At 56.2% G+C, this 14,586-nt stretch overlaps 1 protein-coding gene and 1 long non-coding RNA gene across 2 annotated transcripts; one reads left to right on the top strand and one right to left on the bottom strand.

The window, feature by feature from the left end:
- Positions 1-442: 442 nt before the first annotated feature.
- Positions 443-12,478, bottom strand: LOC138734928 (THO complex subunit 6-like). The gene is made up of 12 exons (XM_069882749.1): positions 12,314-12,478; positions 10,602-10,666; positions 5,244-5,347; positions 4,180-4,217; positions 4,043-4,091; positions 3,892-3,960; positions 3,355-3,454; positions 3,065-3,114; positions 2,921-2,983; positions 2,242-2,352; positions 2,012-2,140; positions 443-697 (listed from the first exon to the last, which is right to left on the bottom strand). Exons 1-12 carry the CDS (start codon positions 12,394-12,396, stop codon positions 614-616), a joined length of 945 nt encoding a protein of 314 aa, XP_069738850.1. The 5' UTR covers positions 12,397-12,478; the 3' UTR covers positions 443-613.
- A 277-nt stretch (positions 12,479-12,755) lies between these two features.
- LOC138734933 (uncharacterized) lies at positions 12,756-13,816 on the top strand. The gene is made up of 3 exons (XR_011339654.1): positions 12,756-12,870; positions 13,520-13,624; positions 13,756-13,816. It is a non-coding gene; the product is annotated as an uncharacterized lncRNA (long non-coding RNA).
- Positions 13,817-14,586: the final 770 nt, after the last annotated feature.

Raw genomic sequence — 14,586 nt, 5'->3', positions numbered from 1 at the left:
GCAGCGCCGCCATCGCCTCCGCCTGTCCCGCCGACCCCCGACTTCCGGCCGGAACCGGAAAGAGCCCGCGCGACGCTCCGGACGCGACTTCCCGACTCGATGGTTTGACCTCCACACCCCCACCCCTCCCCCCACAGGCCTCGCGCGCCACTCTGGACGCGACGCCTCGGACTCTATGGCCGCTCGGAGGACCTGGGAGCAGAACCTGCCCCTCAGCCCCCCCAATCCCCCCAATCCTGCCCCTCAGCCCCCCAATTCTACCCCTCAGCCCCCAATCCTGCGCCCCAGCCCCCCAATCGCCCCCCAATCCTGCCCCTCCGCCCCCAATCCTGCCCCCCAGCCCCCCAATCCTGCCCCTCAGCCCCCCCAATCCCACCCCCCAGCCCCCCAATCCTGCCCCCCAGCCTGCTCCCCCCCCAAATTAACAAACGACACCAACAAATACAAACCGGGGGCCGTGTTGGGGGGACCTGAGGAGGTTTTGGGGGGCTCCAGGGGGAGATTTTGGGAGCCCCGGAGGGATATGGGGGTGCGGGGGGTGGGATTTGAGATGCCAGCGAGGGGTTCTGGGGGTATTTGGGGGTCCTGGGGGTGTTTTGGGGGCCCGGGGGTGTCAGGCGAAGGCGAGCGAGAAGGCTCGATACCCCAGGTTGGTGAAGACGTCGATCTTGGGGCTGTTCCCGCCGACCGTCAGCACCTGAAGCAATGAATGAATGAATAAACGAATCCATGAATGAAGGGGGGGGGGGCTCAGGCCACGCCCCCTTTCCTCTAGCCGCGCCCCCTTTCATTCATACCAACAAGCCACGCCCCCTCCCATTCACCCCTTCGCGCTTGGCCCCGCCCCTTCCCTTTTGGCGCGTCTCGACAGGCCCCGCCCCCTTTCTTAACCCCTTCGTGCCCCTCCCGAGGCCCCTTTTAACCCTTTCCTGTCCTCCTTTTAACCCCTTTAATCCCCATTTAACCCCTTCCTGCCCTCCTCAAGCCCCTTTTAACCCCTTTAACCCCTTCCTGCCCTTCTCAAGCCCCTTTTACTCCCATTTAACCCCTTCCTGCCCTCTTCAGGCCCCTTTTAACCCCCTTTAACCCCTTCCTGCCCTCCTCAAGCCCCTTTTAACCCCTTTTACTCCCATTTCACCCTTTCTTGCCCTCCTCAAGCCCCTTTTAACCCCTATTAAGCCCTTTAAGCCCCATTTAACCCCTTCCTGCCCTCCTTAGGCCCCTTTTAACCCCCATTAACCCTTTCCTGCCTTTCATGAGCCCCTTTTAACCCCCATTTAACCCCTTCCTGCCCTTATTAAACCCCTTTTAACCCGCATTTAACCCCTTCCTGCCCTCCTCAAGCCCCTTTTAATCCCTTTAATCCCCATTTAACCCCTTCCTGCCCTCCTTAGTTCCCTTTAATCCCCATTTAACCCCTTCCTGCCCTCCTCAAGCCCCTTTTAACCCCTTTAATCTCCATTTAACCCCTTCCTGCCCTCCTTAGTTCCCTTTAATCCCCATTTAACCCCTTCCTACCCTTCTCAAGCCCCTTTTAACCCCTTTAATCTCCATTTAACCCCTTCCTGCCCTCCTTAGGCCCCTTTTATCCCCATTTAACCCCTTCCTACCCTCCTCAAGCCCCTTTTAACTCCTTTAATCTCCATTTAACCCTTTCCTACCCTCCTTAGTTCCCTTTAATCCCCATTTAACCCCTTCCTGCCCTCCTCAAGCCCCTTTAACTCCCATTTAACCCCTTCCTGCCCCTCCTCAAGCCCCTTTAACTCCCATTTAACCCCTTCCTGCCCTCCTCAAGCCCCTTTAACTCCCATTTAACCCCTTCCTGCCCTCCTCAAGCCCCTTTAACTCCCATTTAACCCCTTCCTGCCCTCCTCAAGCCCCTTTAACTCCCATTTAACCCCTTCCTGCCCCCCCTCAAGCCCCTTTTACCCCCCTTTAACCCCTTCTTACCCTCCTCAGGCCCCTTTTAACCCCTTTTACCCCCCTTTAACCCCCCCGCGGCCCCCCTCACGCGGTGCTCGGGCGAGCGCTGGTGCAGGCAGAGGCAGCGCAGGGCGGGGGGCGAGCAGGGCACTCGCGCTCGCAGGTCCCCGCTCAGCTGCAGCTGGTGCAGGTTGGGGCCCGGCCCCCCCGCCAGCACCTGCGGGAAAAGGTGGGGGGGGGGTCAGGGGGGGCCCCCCGAGATCCAGGGGATTTCTATTGGGCCCTCCTGGGCCCTCCTGGTCTGTCCTGGGGCCTCACCAGGTCCTGGTGGAAGAGCACGTGGTGCTGGCAGGGCGGCAGCGGGAACACGGTGGTCGGGGTGACGGAGCGAAGGTGCCAGAGGGTCAGTGCGGGGCCCCCCCCACACACCTGGGGGACCCCGAAAATCAGGGGTGGGGGGAAAGGGACCCCGAAACCCCCCCTGACCCCCCAAAAGGGACCCCAAAACCTTCCCGATACCCCAAAAGGGACCCCAAAACCCTCCCTGATACCCCAAAAGGAACCCCAAACCCCTCCCGACACCCCAAAAGGGACCCCAAACCCCCCCTGACACCCCAAAACGGACCCCAACCCCTTCAATTGCCCCCTAAACCTCCCCCCATTGCCCCTCCAAACCCCTCAATTGCCCCCTAAACCCCCACTATTGCCCCTCCAAACCCCTCAATTGCCCCCTAAACCCCCCTAAACCCCCCCTATTGCCCCTCCAAACCCCTCAATTGCCCCCTAAACCCCCCCTATTGCCCCTCCAAACCCCTCAATTGCCCCCCAAACCCCCCCATTGCCCCTCCAGCCCCCCTAAAACCCCCCTATTGCCCCTCCAGCCCCCTAAAACCCCTCAATTGCCCCCTAAACCCCCCCTATTGCCCCTCCAAACCCCTCAATTGCCCCCTAACCCCCCCCATAACCCCCCCTATTGCCCCCCCAGCCCCCCCCTCACCATCCAGTCGGAGTCGGTGGCCAAACAGCGAATCCACTTGCCGTGTTGGGGGCGGCTGCACTCCTGGGGGGGGGGGGGAGGGGGATAAGGGGGCGTGGCCTAAGGGGAGGGGGCGTGGCCTAAGGGGAGGGGGCGTGGCCTCACCGGGTATTTATGGACCTCAATGACCTGGACCTGGGAGCCGCTTCGCAGATCTGGGGGGGCAAAAAGGGGGGGTCAGAGGGGGTCTGGGGGGGACATGGTGGGGCCAGAGGGGGCTCTGAGGGGTTGGGGACATCGAGGGGGACACGGCGGGGTCACGGGGGGGCAGATTGGGGTCTAGGGGGGCCACAGGGGGGATGTGGGGGGGTAGAAGGGAGGTCTGGGGTGTCGTGGGGGTCCCCAAGGGGGTCTGGGGGGGTCTGGGGACACTCGGGGACAGCTGGGGGTCTCACCCCAGAGCCGCACGGAGCCGTCCTCGCCCCCCGACAGGCACTGGTGCGGCCCCCGCAGCGCCAGGCAGTGCACGTAGTCCTGGTGTCCCCGCAGCTCGTGCTGGGGGGGGGGGGCCGCGGTGTCACCCCCCCCGCCCCCCTAAAGCCCCCGCGGATTGTCCCCAACCCACTCCAAGGTCCCCAACCCCCCCAAAAACTCCTATTAATGTCCCAAAACTCACTCCAGATTGTCCCCAAATCCCCCTCAAGGTCCTCAAACCCTCCTCAGATTGTCCCCAACCCCATCAATGTCCCCAGAGCCCCTCCAGATTGTCCCCAAAGCCCCTCCAGTTCATCCCCACCCCCCACAATGTCCCCAAACCCTCTCCAGATTGTCCCCAACCCCCACCCAATGTCCACAAATCCCCCCCAACCCCCCCAAAAACTCCCCTCAACGGCCCTAAAACCCCCTCCCGATCGTCCCCAACCCCATCCATGTCCCCAAACCCCTCTGGATTGTCCCCAACACCCCCCCCCAACCATGTCCCCCCCCCTCACGGTGAAGGTTCCCGTCTCCAGGTCGAGGACACGGACGGCTCCGTCACCCCCCGCCAGCACCAGCGAGTCCTGGGGACACGGAGAAGGGGGGGGGACACTTAGGGGTCTCAGAGGTCCCAGAGGTCCCACTTGGGGGTCCCGTGGGGCTCACCCTGGCGCCGACCTCCAGGGCGTTGATCTCGGGCACCTCCAGGCTGCTCCTTTGGGGGGAGAAGAGTCAGGTTTGGGGGTCCCCGGGCTCCGGGGGGGCGGCCCAGCCCCATTTTTGGGGGGGGGGAATCCACTCACCTGCAGGGGGGGCGGCGGGTCCAGAGCTCCCGGCAGCCCTGGGGGACAAAGGGTGAGGGGGGGGACCCCGAAAATGGGATCCAGGGACCTCAAAAATGGGAAAAGGGATCGCGAAATGGGAGAAGGGAGCCCCAAAATGGGACCAGGGACCCCAAAATGGGACCAGGGACCCCAAAAATGGGACCAGGGATGCTGAAATGGGAGAAGGGATTCCAAAAATGGGACCAGGGACCCCAAAAATGGGAAAAGGGACCGCAAAATGGGAGAAGGGACCCCAAAAATGGATCAGGGACCCCAAAAATGGATCAGGGACCCCAAAAATGGGAGAAGGGACCCCCAAAATGGGACCAGGAACCTCAAAATGGGAGAAGGGATTCGAAAAATGGGACCAGGGATGCTGAAATGGGAGCAGGGATTCCAAAAATGGGACCAGGGACCCCGAAATGGGACAAGGGACCCCAAAAATGGGAAAAGGGACCCCAAAATGGGAGAAGGGACCCCAAAAATGGGAGAAGAGACCCCAAAAATGGGACCAGGGACCCCAAAAATGGGACCAGGGACCCCAAAATGGGAGAAAGGATCCCAATATGGGAGAAGGGACCCCAAAAATGGGATCCAGGGACCTCAAAATGGGAGAAGGAACCCCAAAAATGGGACCAGGGACCCCAAAATGGGAGAAGGGACCCCAAAAATGGGACCAGGGACCCCGAAATGGGAGAAGGGACCCCAAAAATGGGACCAGGGACCCCAAAATGGGAGAAGGGACCCCAAAAATGGGACCAGGGACCCTGAAATGGGACAAGGGACCCCAAAAATTGGACCAGGGACCACAAAACGGGAGAAGGGACCCCAAAAATGGAACCAGGGACCCCAAAATGGGAGCAGGGACCCCAAAAATGGTGCCAAGGAGCCCAAAATGGGACTGGGGACCCCAAAATAGGAACCAAGGAGCCCAAAATGGGAGCAGGGAGCCCCAAATGGAAGACACGGAACCCCAAACGGGACCCGGGGACCCCCAGCATGGGACTGGGGACCCCCAGAATGGGGTCCCGGGGGGCACCCACCTTCTTGCCCAGCTCGGCCCAGGCCCAGGCCTTGACTTCGCCGTCGCTGGCGCTGAGCAGGAGCCGCTCCGTGGAGGCCAGGGCGTACACGGGGCCGGAATGGGCTGGAACGGGAGCGGCGGCCGTGGCAGCTCCATTTCCCCCCCCCAAAAAAACCCCTTTTCCCCCCACAAAATGCCCCTTTGCCCTCCTCAAAACCCCCAAAATCTCCTTTTCCCCAAAAAACCCTCCCTTTCCCCCTCATCCAACCCCTTTTTCTCGCTCAAAACCCCCATTTCCCCCCCAAAAAACCCTTTTACCTCCCAAAAAACCCTTTTCCACCCTCAAAAAACCTTCCCCCTCAAAACTTCCTTTTTCCCCACCAAAACCCCCTTTTTCCCCTCAAAATCCCATTTCCCTCCTCAAAACTCCCTTTTTCACCCTCCAAACTCCCTTTTCCCCTCCAAACTCCCTTTTCCCCTTCAAAATCCCCCTTTTCCCCCTCAAAATCCCCCTTTTCCCCTCAAAATCATCCGTTTCCCCCCTCAAAACTGCCTTTTCTTCCTCAAAACTCCCTTTTTCCCCTCAAAATCACCCCTTTCCCCCCTCAAAACTCCCCTTTCCCCCTCTAAATCCCCCTTTTCCCCTCAAAATCATCCCTTTCCCCCTCAAAACTCCCCTTTTCCCCTCAAACTCCCCTCTTTTCCCTCAAAATCGTGTTTCCCCCCTCAAAACTCCATTTTTCCCCTCAAAATCCCCCTTTTCCCCTCAAAATCATCCATTTCCCCCCTCAAAACTCCCCTTTTCCCCTCAAAATCATCCCTTTTCCCCCTCAAAACTCCCTTTTTCCCCTCAAAATCATCCATTTCCCCCCTCAAAACTCCCTTTTTCCCCTCAAAATCCCCTTTTTCCCCCTCACAACTCCATTTTCCCCCTCTAAATCCCCCTTTTCCCTCAAAATCATCCGTTTCCCCCCTCAAAACTCCCTTTTTCCCCTCAAAATCCCCTTTTTCCTCCTCAAAACTCCATTTTCCCCCTCTAAATCCCCCTTTTCCCCTCAAAATCATCCGTTTCCCCCCTCAAAACTCACCCTTTTCCCCTCAAAATCATCCGTTTCCCCCCTCAAAATCATCCCTTTCCATCCTCAAAACTCCCTTTTTCCCCTCAAAATCCCCCGTTTCCCCTCAAAATCACCCCTTTCCCCCCTCAAAACTCCCTTTTTCCCCTCAAACTCCCCCTTTTCCCCTCAAAATCATCCCTTTCCCCCCTCAAAACTCCCTTTTCCCCCTCAATATCCCCCTTTTCCCCTCAAAATCATCCATTTCCCCCCTCAAAACTCCCCTTTTCCCCTCAAACTCCCCCCTTTTCCCTCAAAATCGTGTTTCCCCCCTCAAAACTCCCCTTTTCCCCTCAAAATCATCCATTTCCCCCCTCAAAACTCCCCTTTTCCCCTCAAACTCCCCCCTTTTCCCTCAAAATCGTGTTTCCCCCCTCAAAACTCCCCTTTTCCCCTCAAAATCCCCCTTTTCCCCTCAAAATCATCCATTTCCCCCCTCAAAACTCCCTTTTTCCCCTCCAAACTCCCCTTTTTCTCCTCAAAATCATCTGTTTCCCCCCTCCAAACTCCCTTTTTCCCCTCCAAACTCCCCTTTTTCCCCTCAAAATCATCCCTTTTCCCCCTCAAAACTCCCTTTTTCCCCTCAAAATCCCCTTTTTCCTCCTCAAAACTCCATTTTCCCCCTCTAAATCCCTCTTTTCCCCTCAAAATCATCTGTTTCCCCCCTCAATATCCCCCTTTTCCCCTCAAAATCACCCCTTTCCCCCCTCAAAACTCCCTTTTTCCCCTCAAAATCCCTCTTTTCCCCTCAAAATCACCCCTTTCCCCCCTCAAAACTCCCCTTTCCCCCTCTAAATCCCCCTTTTCCCCTCAAAATCATCCCTTTCCCTCTCAAAACTCCCCTTTTCCCCTCAAACTCCCCTCTTTTCCTCAAAATCGTGTTTCCCCCCTCAAAACTCCAATTTTCCCCTCAAAATCCCCCGTTTCCCCTCAAAATCATCCATTTCCCCCCTCAAAACTCCCCTTTTCCCCTCAAAATCATCCCTTTTCCCCCACAAAACTACCTTTTCCCCCTCAAAACTCCATTTTCCCCCTCAAAATCCCTCTTTTTCCCTCAAAATCGTGTTTCCCCCCTCAAAACTCCATTTTTCCCCTCAAAATCCCCCGTTTCCCCTCAAAATCATCCATTTCCCCCCTCAAAACTCCCCTTTTCCCCTCAAAATCATCCCTTTCCCCCCTCAAAACTCCCTTTTTCCCCTCAAAATCATCCGTTTCCCCCCTCAAAACTCCATTTTCCCCTCAATATCCCCCTTTTCCCCTCAAAATCATCCATTTTCCCCCTCAAAATCATCTGTTTCCCCCCTCAAAACACCCTTTTCCCCCTCACAACTCCATTTTCCCCCTCTAAATCCCCCTTTTCCCTCAAAATCATCCGTTTCCCCCCTCAAAACTCCCTTTTTCCCCTCAAAATCCCCTTTTTCCTCCTCAAAACTCCCTTTTCCCCTCAAAATCCCTCTTTTCCCCTCAAAATCATCCCTTTCCCCCCTCAAAACTCCCTTTTCCCCCTCAATATCCCCCTTTTCCCCTCAAAATCATCCATTTCCCTCCTCAAAACTCCCTTTTTCCCCCCTCACAATCACCCCTTTCCCCCTCAAAACTCCCTTTTTCCCCTCAAAATCCCTCTTTTCCCCTCAAAATCACCCCTTTCCCCCCTCAAAACTCCTTTTCCCCTCAAAATCATCTGTTTCCCCCCTCAAAACACTCTTTTCCCCCTCACAACTCCCTTTTTCCCCTCAATATCCCCCCTTTTCCCCTCAAAATCATCCATTTCCGCCCTCAAAACTCCCTTTTTCCCCTCAAAATCCCCCTTTTCCCCCTCAAAACTCCATTTTTCCCCTCAAAATCATCCCTTTCCCCCCTCAAAACTCCCTTTTCCCCATCAATATTCCCCTTTTCCCCTCAAAAACACCCATTTCCCCCCTCAAAACTCCCCTTTTCCCCTCAAAATCATCCATTTTTCCCCTCAAAAATCCATTTTCCTCCTCAAAACTCCATTTTTTCCCTCAAAATCATCCGTTTCCCCCCACAAACCTGCCTTTTCCTCCTCAAAACTCCCCTTTTCCCCTCAAAATCATCCCTTTCCCTCTCAAAACTCCCCTTTTCCCCTCAAACTCCCCTCTTTTCCCTCAAAATCGTGTTTCCCCCCTCAAAACTCCAATTTTCCCCTCAAAATCCCCCGTTTCCCCTCAAAATCATCCATTTCCCCCCTCAAAACTCCCCTTTTCCCCTCAAAATCATCCCTTTTCCCCCACAAAACTACCTTTTCCCCCTCAAAACTCCATTTTCCCCCTCAAAATCCCTCTTTTTCCCTCAAAATCGTGTTTCCCCCCTCAAAACTCCATTTTTCCCCTCAAAATCCCCCGTTTCCCCTCAAAATCATCCATTTCCCCCCTCAAAACTCCCCTTTTCCCCTCAAAATCATCCCTTTCCCCCCTCAAAACTCCCTTTTTCCCCTCAAAATCATCCGTTTCCCCCCTCAAAACTCCATTTTCCCCTCAATATCCCCCTTTTCCCCTCAAAATCATCCATTTTCCCCCTCAAAATCATCTGTTTCCCCCCTCAAAACACCCTTTTCCCCCTCACAACTCCATTTTCCCCCTCTAAATCCCCCTTTTCCCTCAAAATCATCCGTTTCCCCCCTCAAAACTCCCTTTTTCCCCTCAAAATCCCCTTTTTCCTCCTCAAAACTCCCTTTTCCCCTCAAAATCCCTCTTTTCCCCTCAAAATCATCCCTTTCCCCCCTCAAAACTCCCTTTTCCCCCTCAATATCCCCCTTTTCCCCTCAAAATCATCCATTTCCCTCCTCAAAACTCCCTTTTTCCCCCCTCACAATCACCCCTTTCCCCCTCAAAACTCCTTTTTCCCCTCAAAATCCCTCTTTTCCCCTCAAAATCACCCCTTTCCCCCCTCAAAACTCCTTTTCCCCTCAAAATCATCTGTTTCCCCCCTCAAAACACTCTTTTCCCCCTCACAACTCCCTTTTTCCCCTCAATATCCCCCTTTTCCCCTCAAAATCATCCATTTCCGCCCTCAAAACTCCCTTTTTCCCCTCAAAATCCCCCTTTTCCCCCTCAAAACTCCATTTTTCCCCTCAAAATCATCCCTTTCCCCCCTCAAAACTCCCTTTTCCCCATCAATATTCCCCTTTTCCCCTCAAAAACACCCATTTCCCCCCTCAAAACTCCCCTTTTCCCCTCAAAATCATCCATTTTTCCCCTCAAAAATCCATTTTCCTCCTCAAAACTCCATTTTTTCCCTCAAAATCATCCGTTTCCCCCCACAAACCTGCCTTTTCCTCCTCAAAACTCCCTTTTTCCCCTCAAAATCACCCCTTTCCCCCCTCAAAACTCCCCTTTCCCCCTCTAAATCCCCCTTTTCCCCTCAAAATCATCCCTTTCCCCCTCAAAACTCCCTTTCCCCCCTCAAAATCCCCCTTTTCCCCTCAAAATCATCCGTTTCCCCCTCAAAACTCCATTTTCCCCCTCAAAATCCCCCTTTCCGTCCTCAAAACTCCCTTTTTCCCCTCAATATCCCCCTTTTCCCTCAAAATCATCCGTTTCCCCCCACAAAACTGCCTTTTCCCCCTCAAAACTCCATTTTCCCCCTCAAAATCACCCCTTTCCCGCTCAAAATCTTCCCTTTCCCTCTCAAAACTCCATTTTCCCCTCAAACTCCCCCTTTTCCCCTCAAAATTATCTGTTTCCCCCCTCAAAACTCCCTTTTTCCCCTCCAAACTCCATTTTTCCCCTCAAAATCCCCCGTTTCCCCTCAAAATCATCCCTTTTCCCCCCTCAAAACTCCCTTTTTCCCCTCAAAATCCCCCTTTTCCCTCAAAATCATCCCTTTCCCCCCTCAAAACTCCCCTTTTCCCCTCAAAATCCCCCGTTTCCCCTCAAAATCATCCGTTTCCCCCCACAAAACTGCCTTTTCCCTCTCAAAACTCCATTTTTCCCCTCAAAATCATCCGTTTCCCCTCTCAAAACTCCATTTTTCCCCTCAAAACTCCCCCTTTTCCCCTCAAAATCATCCATTTTCCATCTCAAAACTCCATTTTTCCCCTCAAACTCCCCTTTTTCCCCTCAAAATCACCCCTTTCCCCCCTCAAAACTCCCCTTTCCCCCTCAATATCCCCCTTTTCCCCTCAAAATCATCCATTTCCCTCCTCAAAACTCCCTTTTTCCCCTCAAAACCCCCCTTTTTCCCCTCAAATCCCCCTTTTTCAGCTCCCAAACCCCCTTTTTTCCCCCTCGCCCCCCGCTCACCCTGCAGGAGCCCCTGGGGCCGCTTGCTCTCCTCCTTGGCCTCCGCGCTCAGGGCGGCCGACAGGCTCCAGGGAAAACAAGGAATTTTGAGGTAAAAAGGGGTTTTTTTTTTCAGAAAACAAGAGGATTTGGGTGGAAAAAGGGGGGATTTTGCATGGAAAAAACCAAAACTTGTGGAAAAGGGAGGATTTTGCATGGAAAAAAGGGTATTTTACTTGGAAAAAGGGGAATTTGAGAAGAAAAAGGAGAATTTGTATGGAAAAAGAGGAATTTTGTGTAGGAAAAAGAGAGTTTTGTGTGGAAAAAGGGAGTTTTGTGTGGAAAAAGGGGGATTTTGTGTGGAAAAACGGGACTTTGTGTGGAAAAGGGGGATTTTATGTAGAAAAAGAGTGATTTCCAAACAGAAAAGGGGGATCTAGCATTGGTAAAAGCTGATTTTGCATGGGAAAATGGGGGATTTGAGTGGAAAATGGGGAAATTTGGGGTAAAAGGAGGGAATTTGGGTGTAAAAAGGACGAGATTTGCATGAAAAAAGAGCGATTCGTGTGGGAAAAGGGGGATTTTGTGTGGAAAAAGGGTGAATTATATCTGGAAAAAAGGGGCGTTTGGGTGAAAAAGGGCGATTTGTTTGGGAAAATGGTGATTTTTGCATGGAAAATGGGGATTTTGTGCGGGAAAAGGGAGGATTTTGTGTGGAAAAAGGGCAATTCGTGTGGGAAAAACGGGATTTTGTGTGGGAAAAGGGGGATTTTGCGTGGGAAATGGTCATTTGGTCTCGGAAAAGGGAGGATTTTGTGTGGAAAAGGGGAAATTAGTGTGGGAAAAGGGGGATTCATGTGGGAAACAGGCGATTTGGAGGGGGAAAAGGGGGATTTGGGTGGAAAAAGGGCAACTTGTGGGGAAAAAAGGACAAAATGTGCGGGAAAAGTGTCATTTTGTGTGGGAAAAGGGGGATTTGGGTGGAAAACAGGCAGTTGGTGTGGAAAAAAAGGACAAAACGTGTGGGAAAAGGGTCATTTGGTGCGGGAAAAGGGGGTTTTGCGTGGGAAATGGTCATTTTGTCTGGGAAAAGGGAGGATTTTGTGTGGGAAAAGGGGGATTTTGGTGTAAAAAGGGCAATTCGCGTGGAAAAAGGATGATTTGTGTGGGAAAAGGGTCATTTTGTGAGGGAAGAGGGGGATTTGGGTGGAAAAAGGGGGATTTGTGTGGAAAAAGGGGGATTTTGCCTCGGAAAAGGGCGGGTTTGTGTGGGAAAAGGGGGATTTGGGTGGGAAAAGGGGGATTTTTGTGGGAAAAGGTCGATTTTGCCTGGGAAAAGGGCGGGTTTGTGTGGGGAAAGGGTCATTTTGAGTGGGAAAAGGGGGATTTGGGTGGGAAAAGGGGAATTTTTGTGGGAAAAGGTCGATTTTGCCTGGGAAAAGGGCGGGTTTGTGTGGGAAAAGGGTCATTTTGTGTGGGAAAAGGGGGATTTGGGTGGAAGAAGGGGGATTTTTGTGGGAAAAGGGGGATTTTGCCTGGGAAAAGGGCGGGTTTATGTGGGAAAAGGGTCATTTTGAGTGGGAAAAGGGGGATTTGGGTGGAAAAAGTGCAACTCGTGGGGAAAAAAAGGACAAAACGTGCGGGAAAAGGGCGATTTGGCCTGGGAAAAGGTCGGATTTTGCGGCGAACGGGGGCGACGCGCGCGCGGGGAGGCGGGTGGCGGCCCCCCGTACCTGAACACGGCCACCTCGCCGTAGTTGTTGCCCGCGGCGAGGAAGCGGCCGCAGGGCGAGGGGCTCTGGGCGAGGACGCTCATGTGGAGCAGCTGCCGCGCCCTCCGGACGCCGCCGGGCACCGACAGCGCCTCGGGGCCGCCGCCGCCGCCATCGCCGGGCGCCATCGCGCCGCTTCCGGCGCGCGCAAAGTGACGTCAGCGGCGGCGCGGGGAAACGGCGGGCGCGGGGAAATGACGTCACGCAGCGGCGGTTGGGAAAAAGGGCGGGAAGCGCCGGAAAAGGCGGGAGAAAGCAGCGCGACGTGATGACGTCACTATAAAAACTCCGAGGGCGTCGCGGTTTTTTTACGTCACCGGAAGTGTCCCGGATGGAGGCGGCGGGAGGAGCTGTGGGGTGAGGGGTTGGGGGGGGGCAGCGGGTTTTGAGGGGAAAAAAGGGGGTTTGGGGGGGTCGGAGCGGGGTGCGGGGACCCCCCTCACCGCCCCCTCCCCCCCCCCCCAGCGCCCCCGGTTCCTCGGGCCCGGAACGAAGCGGCGGCGGGCGGCGGGCGAGGGGTGAGTGCGGGGCTGGGGGGGACTGGGAGTCCCTGGGGGCCTCTGGGGCCATGCTGGGGGGGACTGGGAACCCCTGGAGACATACTAGGGGGGACTGGGAGGCACTGGGAGCCCCTGGGGCCGTACTGGGGGGGACTGGGGGGCACTGGAGCCATACTGGGGGGGACTGGGAGCCCCTGGGGCCATACTGGGGGGACTGGGAGGCACTGGGAGCCCCTGGAGCCACACTGGGGGGGACTGGGAGGCACTGGGAGCCCCTGAAGCCGTACTGGGGGGGGACTGGGAGGCCCTGGGAGCCCCTGGAGCCATACTGGGGGGACTGGGAGTCCCTGGAGCCATAGTGGGGGGGACTGGGAGGCACTGGGAGCCCCTGGAGCCATACTGGGAGGCCCTGGGAGCCCCTGGAGCCATACTGGGGGGGACTGGGAGCCCCTGGAGCCATACTGGGGGGGACTGGGAGCCCCTGGAGCCATACTGGGGGGGACTGGGAGGCACTGGGCCATACTGGGAATTGCTAGGTGGGTACAAGTCAGTCTGTGCTGATCTGTGCCGGTTTAGGCTGTTTCGTACTGGTCTAGGTTGGTTTATAACGACCTGTCCGGGCCGTACTGGTCCGTACTGGTCCATACTGGTGTGTGCTGGTGCGCAGGGAGCCGCCCCCCAAGCAGGCGCTGCCCGAGGCGCTGGCGGCCGCTCGGCTGAGGGTGCTCGGGGCTCAACACGATCACGGCTACAGCGGCAACGGGCTCCCCAGGTCTGGGGGGGCGCTGGGGGTCCGGGGTGGGGATTTGGGGGGCTGGGGGGGGGATTTGGGGGCCGGGGGGGGGGATTTGGGGGGCTGGGGGGGGGGCAGCCCCCCCCTCACCCCCTTTCCTCTCCCCCCAGGACCCACATCCTGTGACTCGGCCCCCTCGGAGCCCCCCAATAAACCCTGATGCCCCCCCAACAGCCTCAGCGTGAACTTTGGGGTCCCCCTTCCCCCCCATCACTTTTGGGGACCCCCCCCCGCTTGCTTTACCCCCCCCACTCCCCCTCATTTCAAACCCAGAGTCATTTTGGGGTGCGCTTTATTCCCCCCCCCCCCTTCAAAACAGCTTTGGGGGTCCCAACCCCCACTCCCCCGGCCACCCCCAACCCTCAACCCCTCAAAAAAATCGGGGACCCCCCCCCAAAAAGGTCAGAGACATCCCCAAAAATTCGGGGACCCCCCCCCAACCCCGCTACGTGTAGAGCTGGAAGTCGACGCGGGCGCAGTCGTAGAAGGGGCCCTGGGGGAGGCGGCGGCACCCGCGCCCCCCCCCGAAATACCCCTGCTCCGCCCATTCCTGCAAAAAGGGGGGGTCAGGGGGGACCCCAAAACCCCGCTCCCCGCCCCCGACCCTCCTGCCCCCCCAAATCCCCCCCCACCCCGCTGGGAGCCCCCCAAACTGCACCTACCCCCAACACAACGGCTTGGGGGGGTGTTTTTGGGGTCCCCTCTCTCCTTTTCCACCCCTCCCTTCCATTTTTTGGGGTTCCCTTCACTTCCCCCCCCAGTTTAATCCTCTCCCCTCATCATTTTTGGGTCCCCCTCAACGTTTTGGGGTGCCCCCCCCCCCATCTCACCTGCATTTGGCTGCTGCTGAAGGGCCGAAGATTCCGGGCTCGCCGCCCCCTCCCCCCATTGCAGCTCCCACAGCACCGGGCCTGGGGGGGACCCCAAAATCAGCACCCAGA

Source organism: Phaenicophaeus curvirostris, unplaced genomic scaffold (genome assembly GCF_032191515.1).
Source record: "Phaenicophaeus curvirostris isolate KB17595 unplaced genomic scaffold, BPBGC_Pcur_1.0 scaffold_315, whole genome shotgun sequence".
NCBI lineage: Eukaryota > Metazoa > Chordata > Aves > Cuculiformes > Cuculidae > Phaenicophaeus > Phaenicophaeus curvirostris.
Note: the sequence above shows the minus strand (reverse complement) of the source record. Positions and strands in the feature narration are given on the sequence as shown.

What these genes read in the sequence shown, in the direction of transcription:
- LOC138734928 (XM_069882749.1), bottom strand. Translation starts at nt 12,396, where the DNA reads ATGAGCGTCCTCGCCCAGAGCCCCTCGCCCTGCGGCCGCTTCCTCGCC. An exon ending in ACCCGCCGCCCCCCCTGCAG is followed by an intron (nt 4,092 to 4,179) that starts GTGAGTGGATTC and finishes CTCCCCCCAAAG; the next exon opens with GAGCAGCCTGGAGGTGCCCG. An exon ending in TGGAGACGGGAACCTTCACC is followed by an intron (nt 3,455 to 3,891) that starts GTGAGGGGGGGG and finishes CCCCCCCCCCAG; the next exon opens with CACGAGCTGCGGGGACACCA.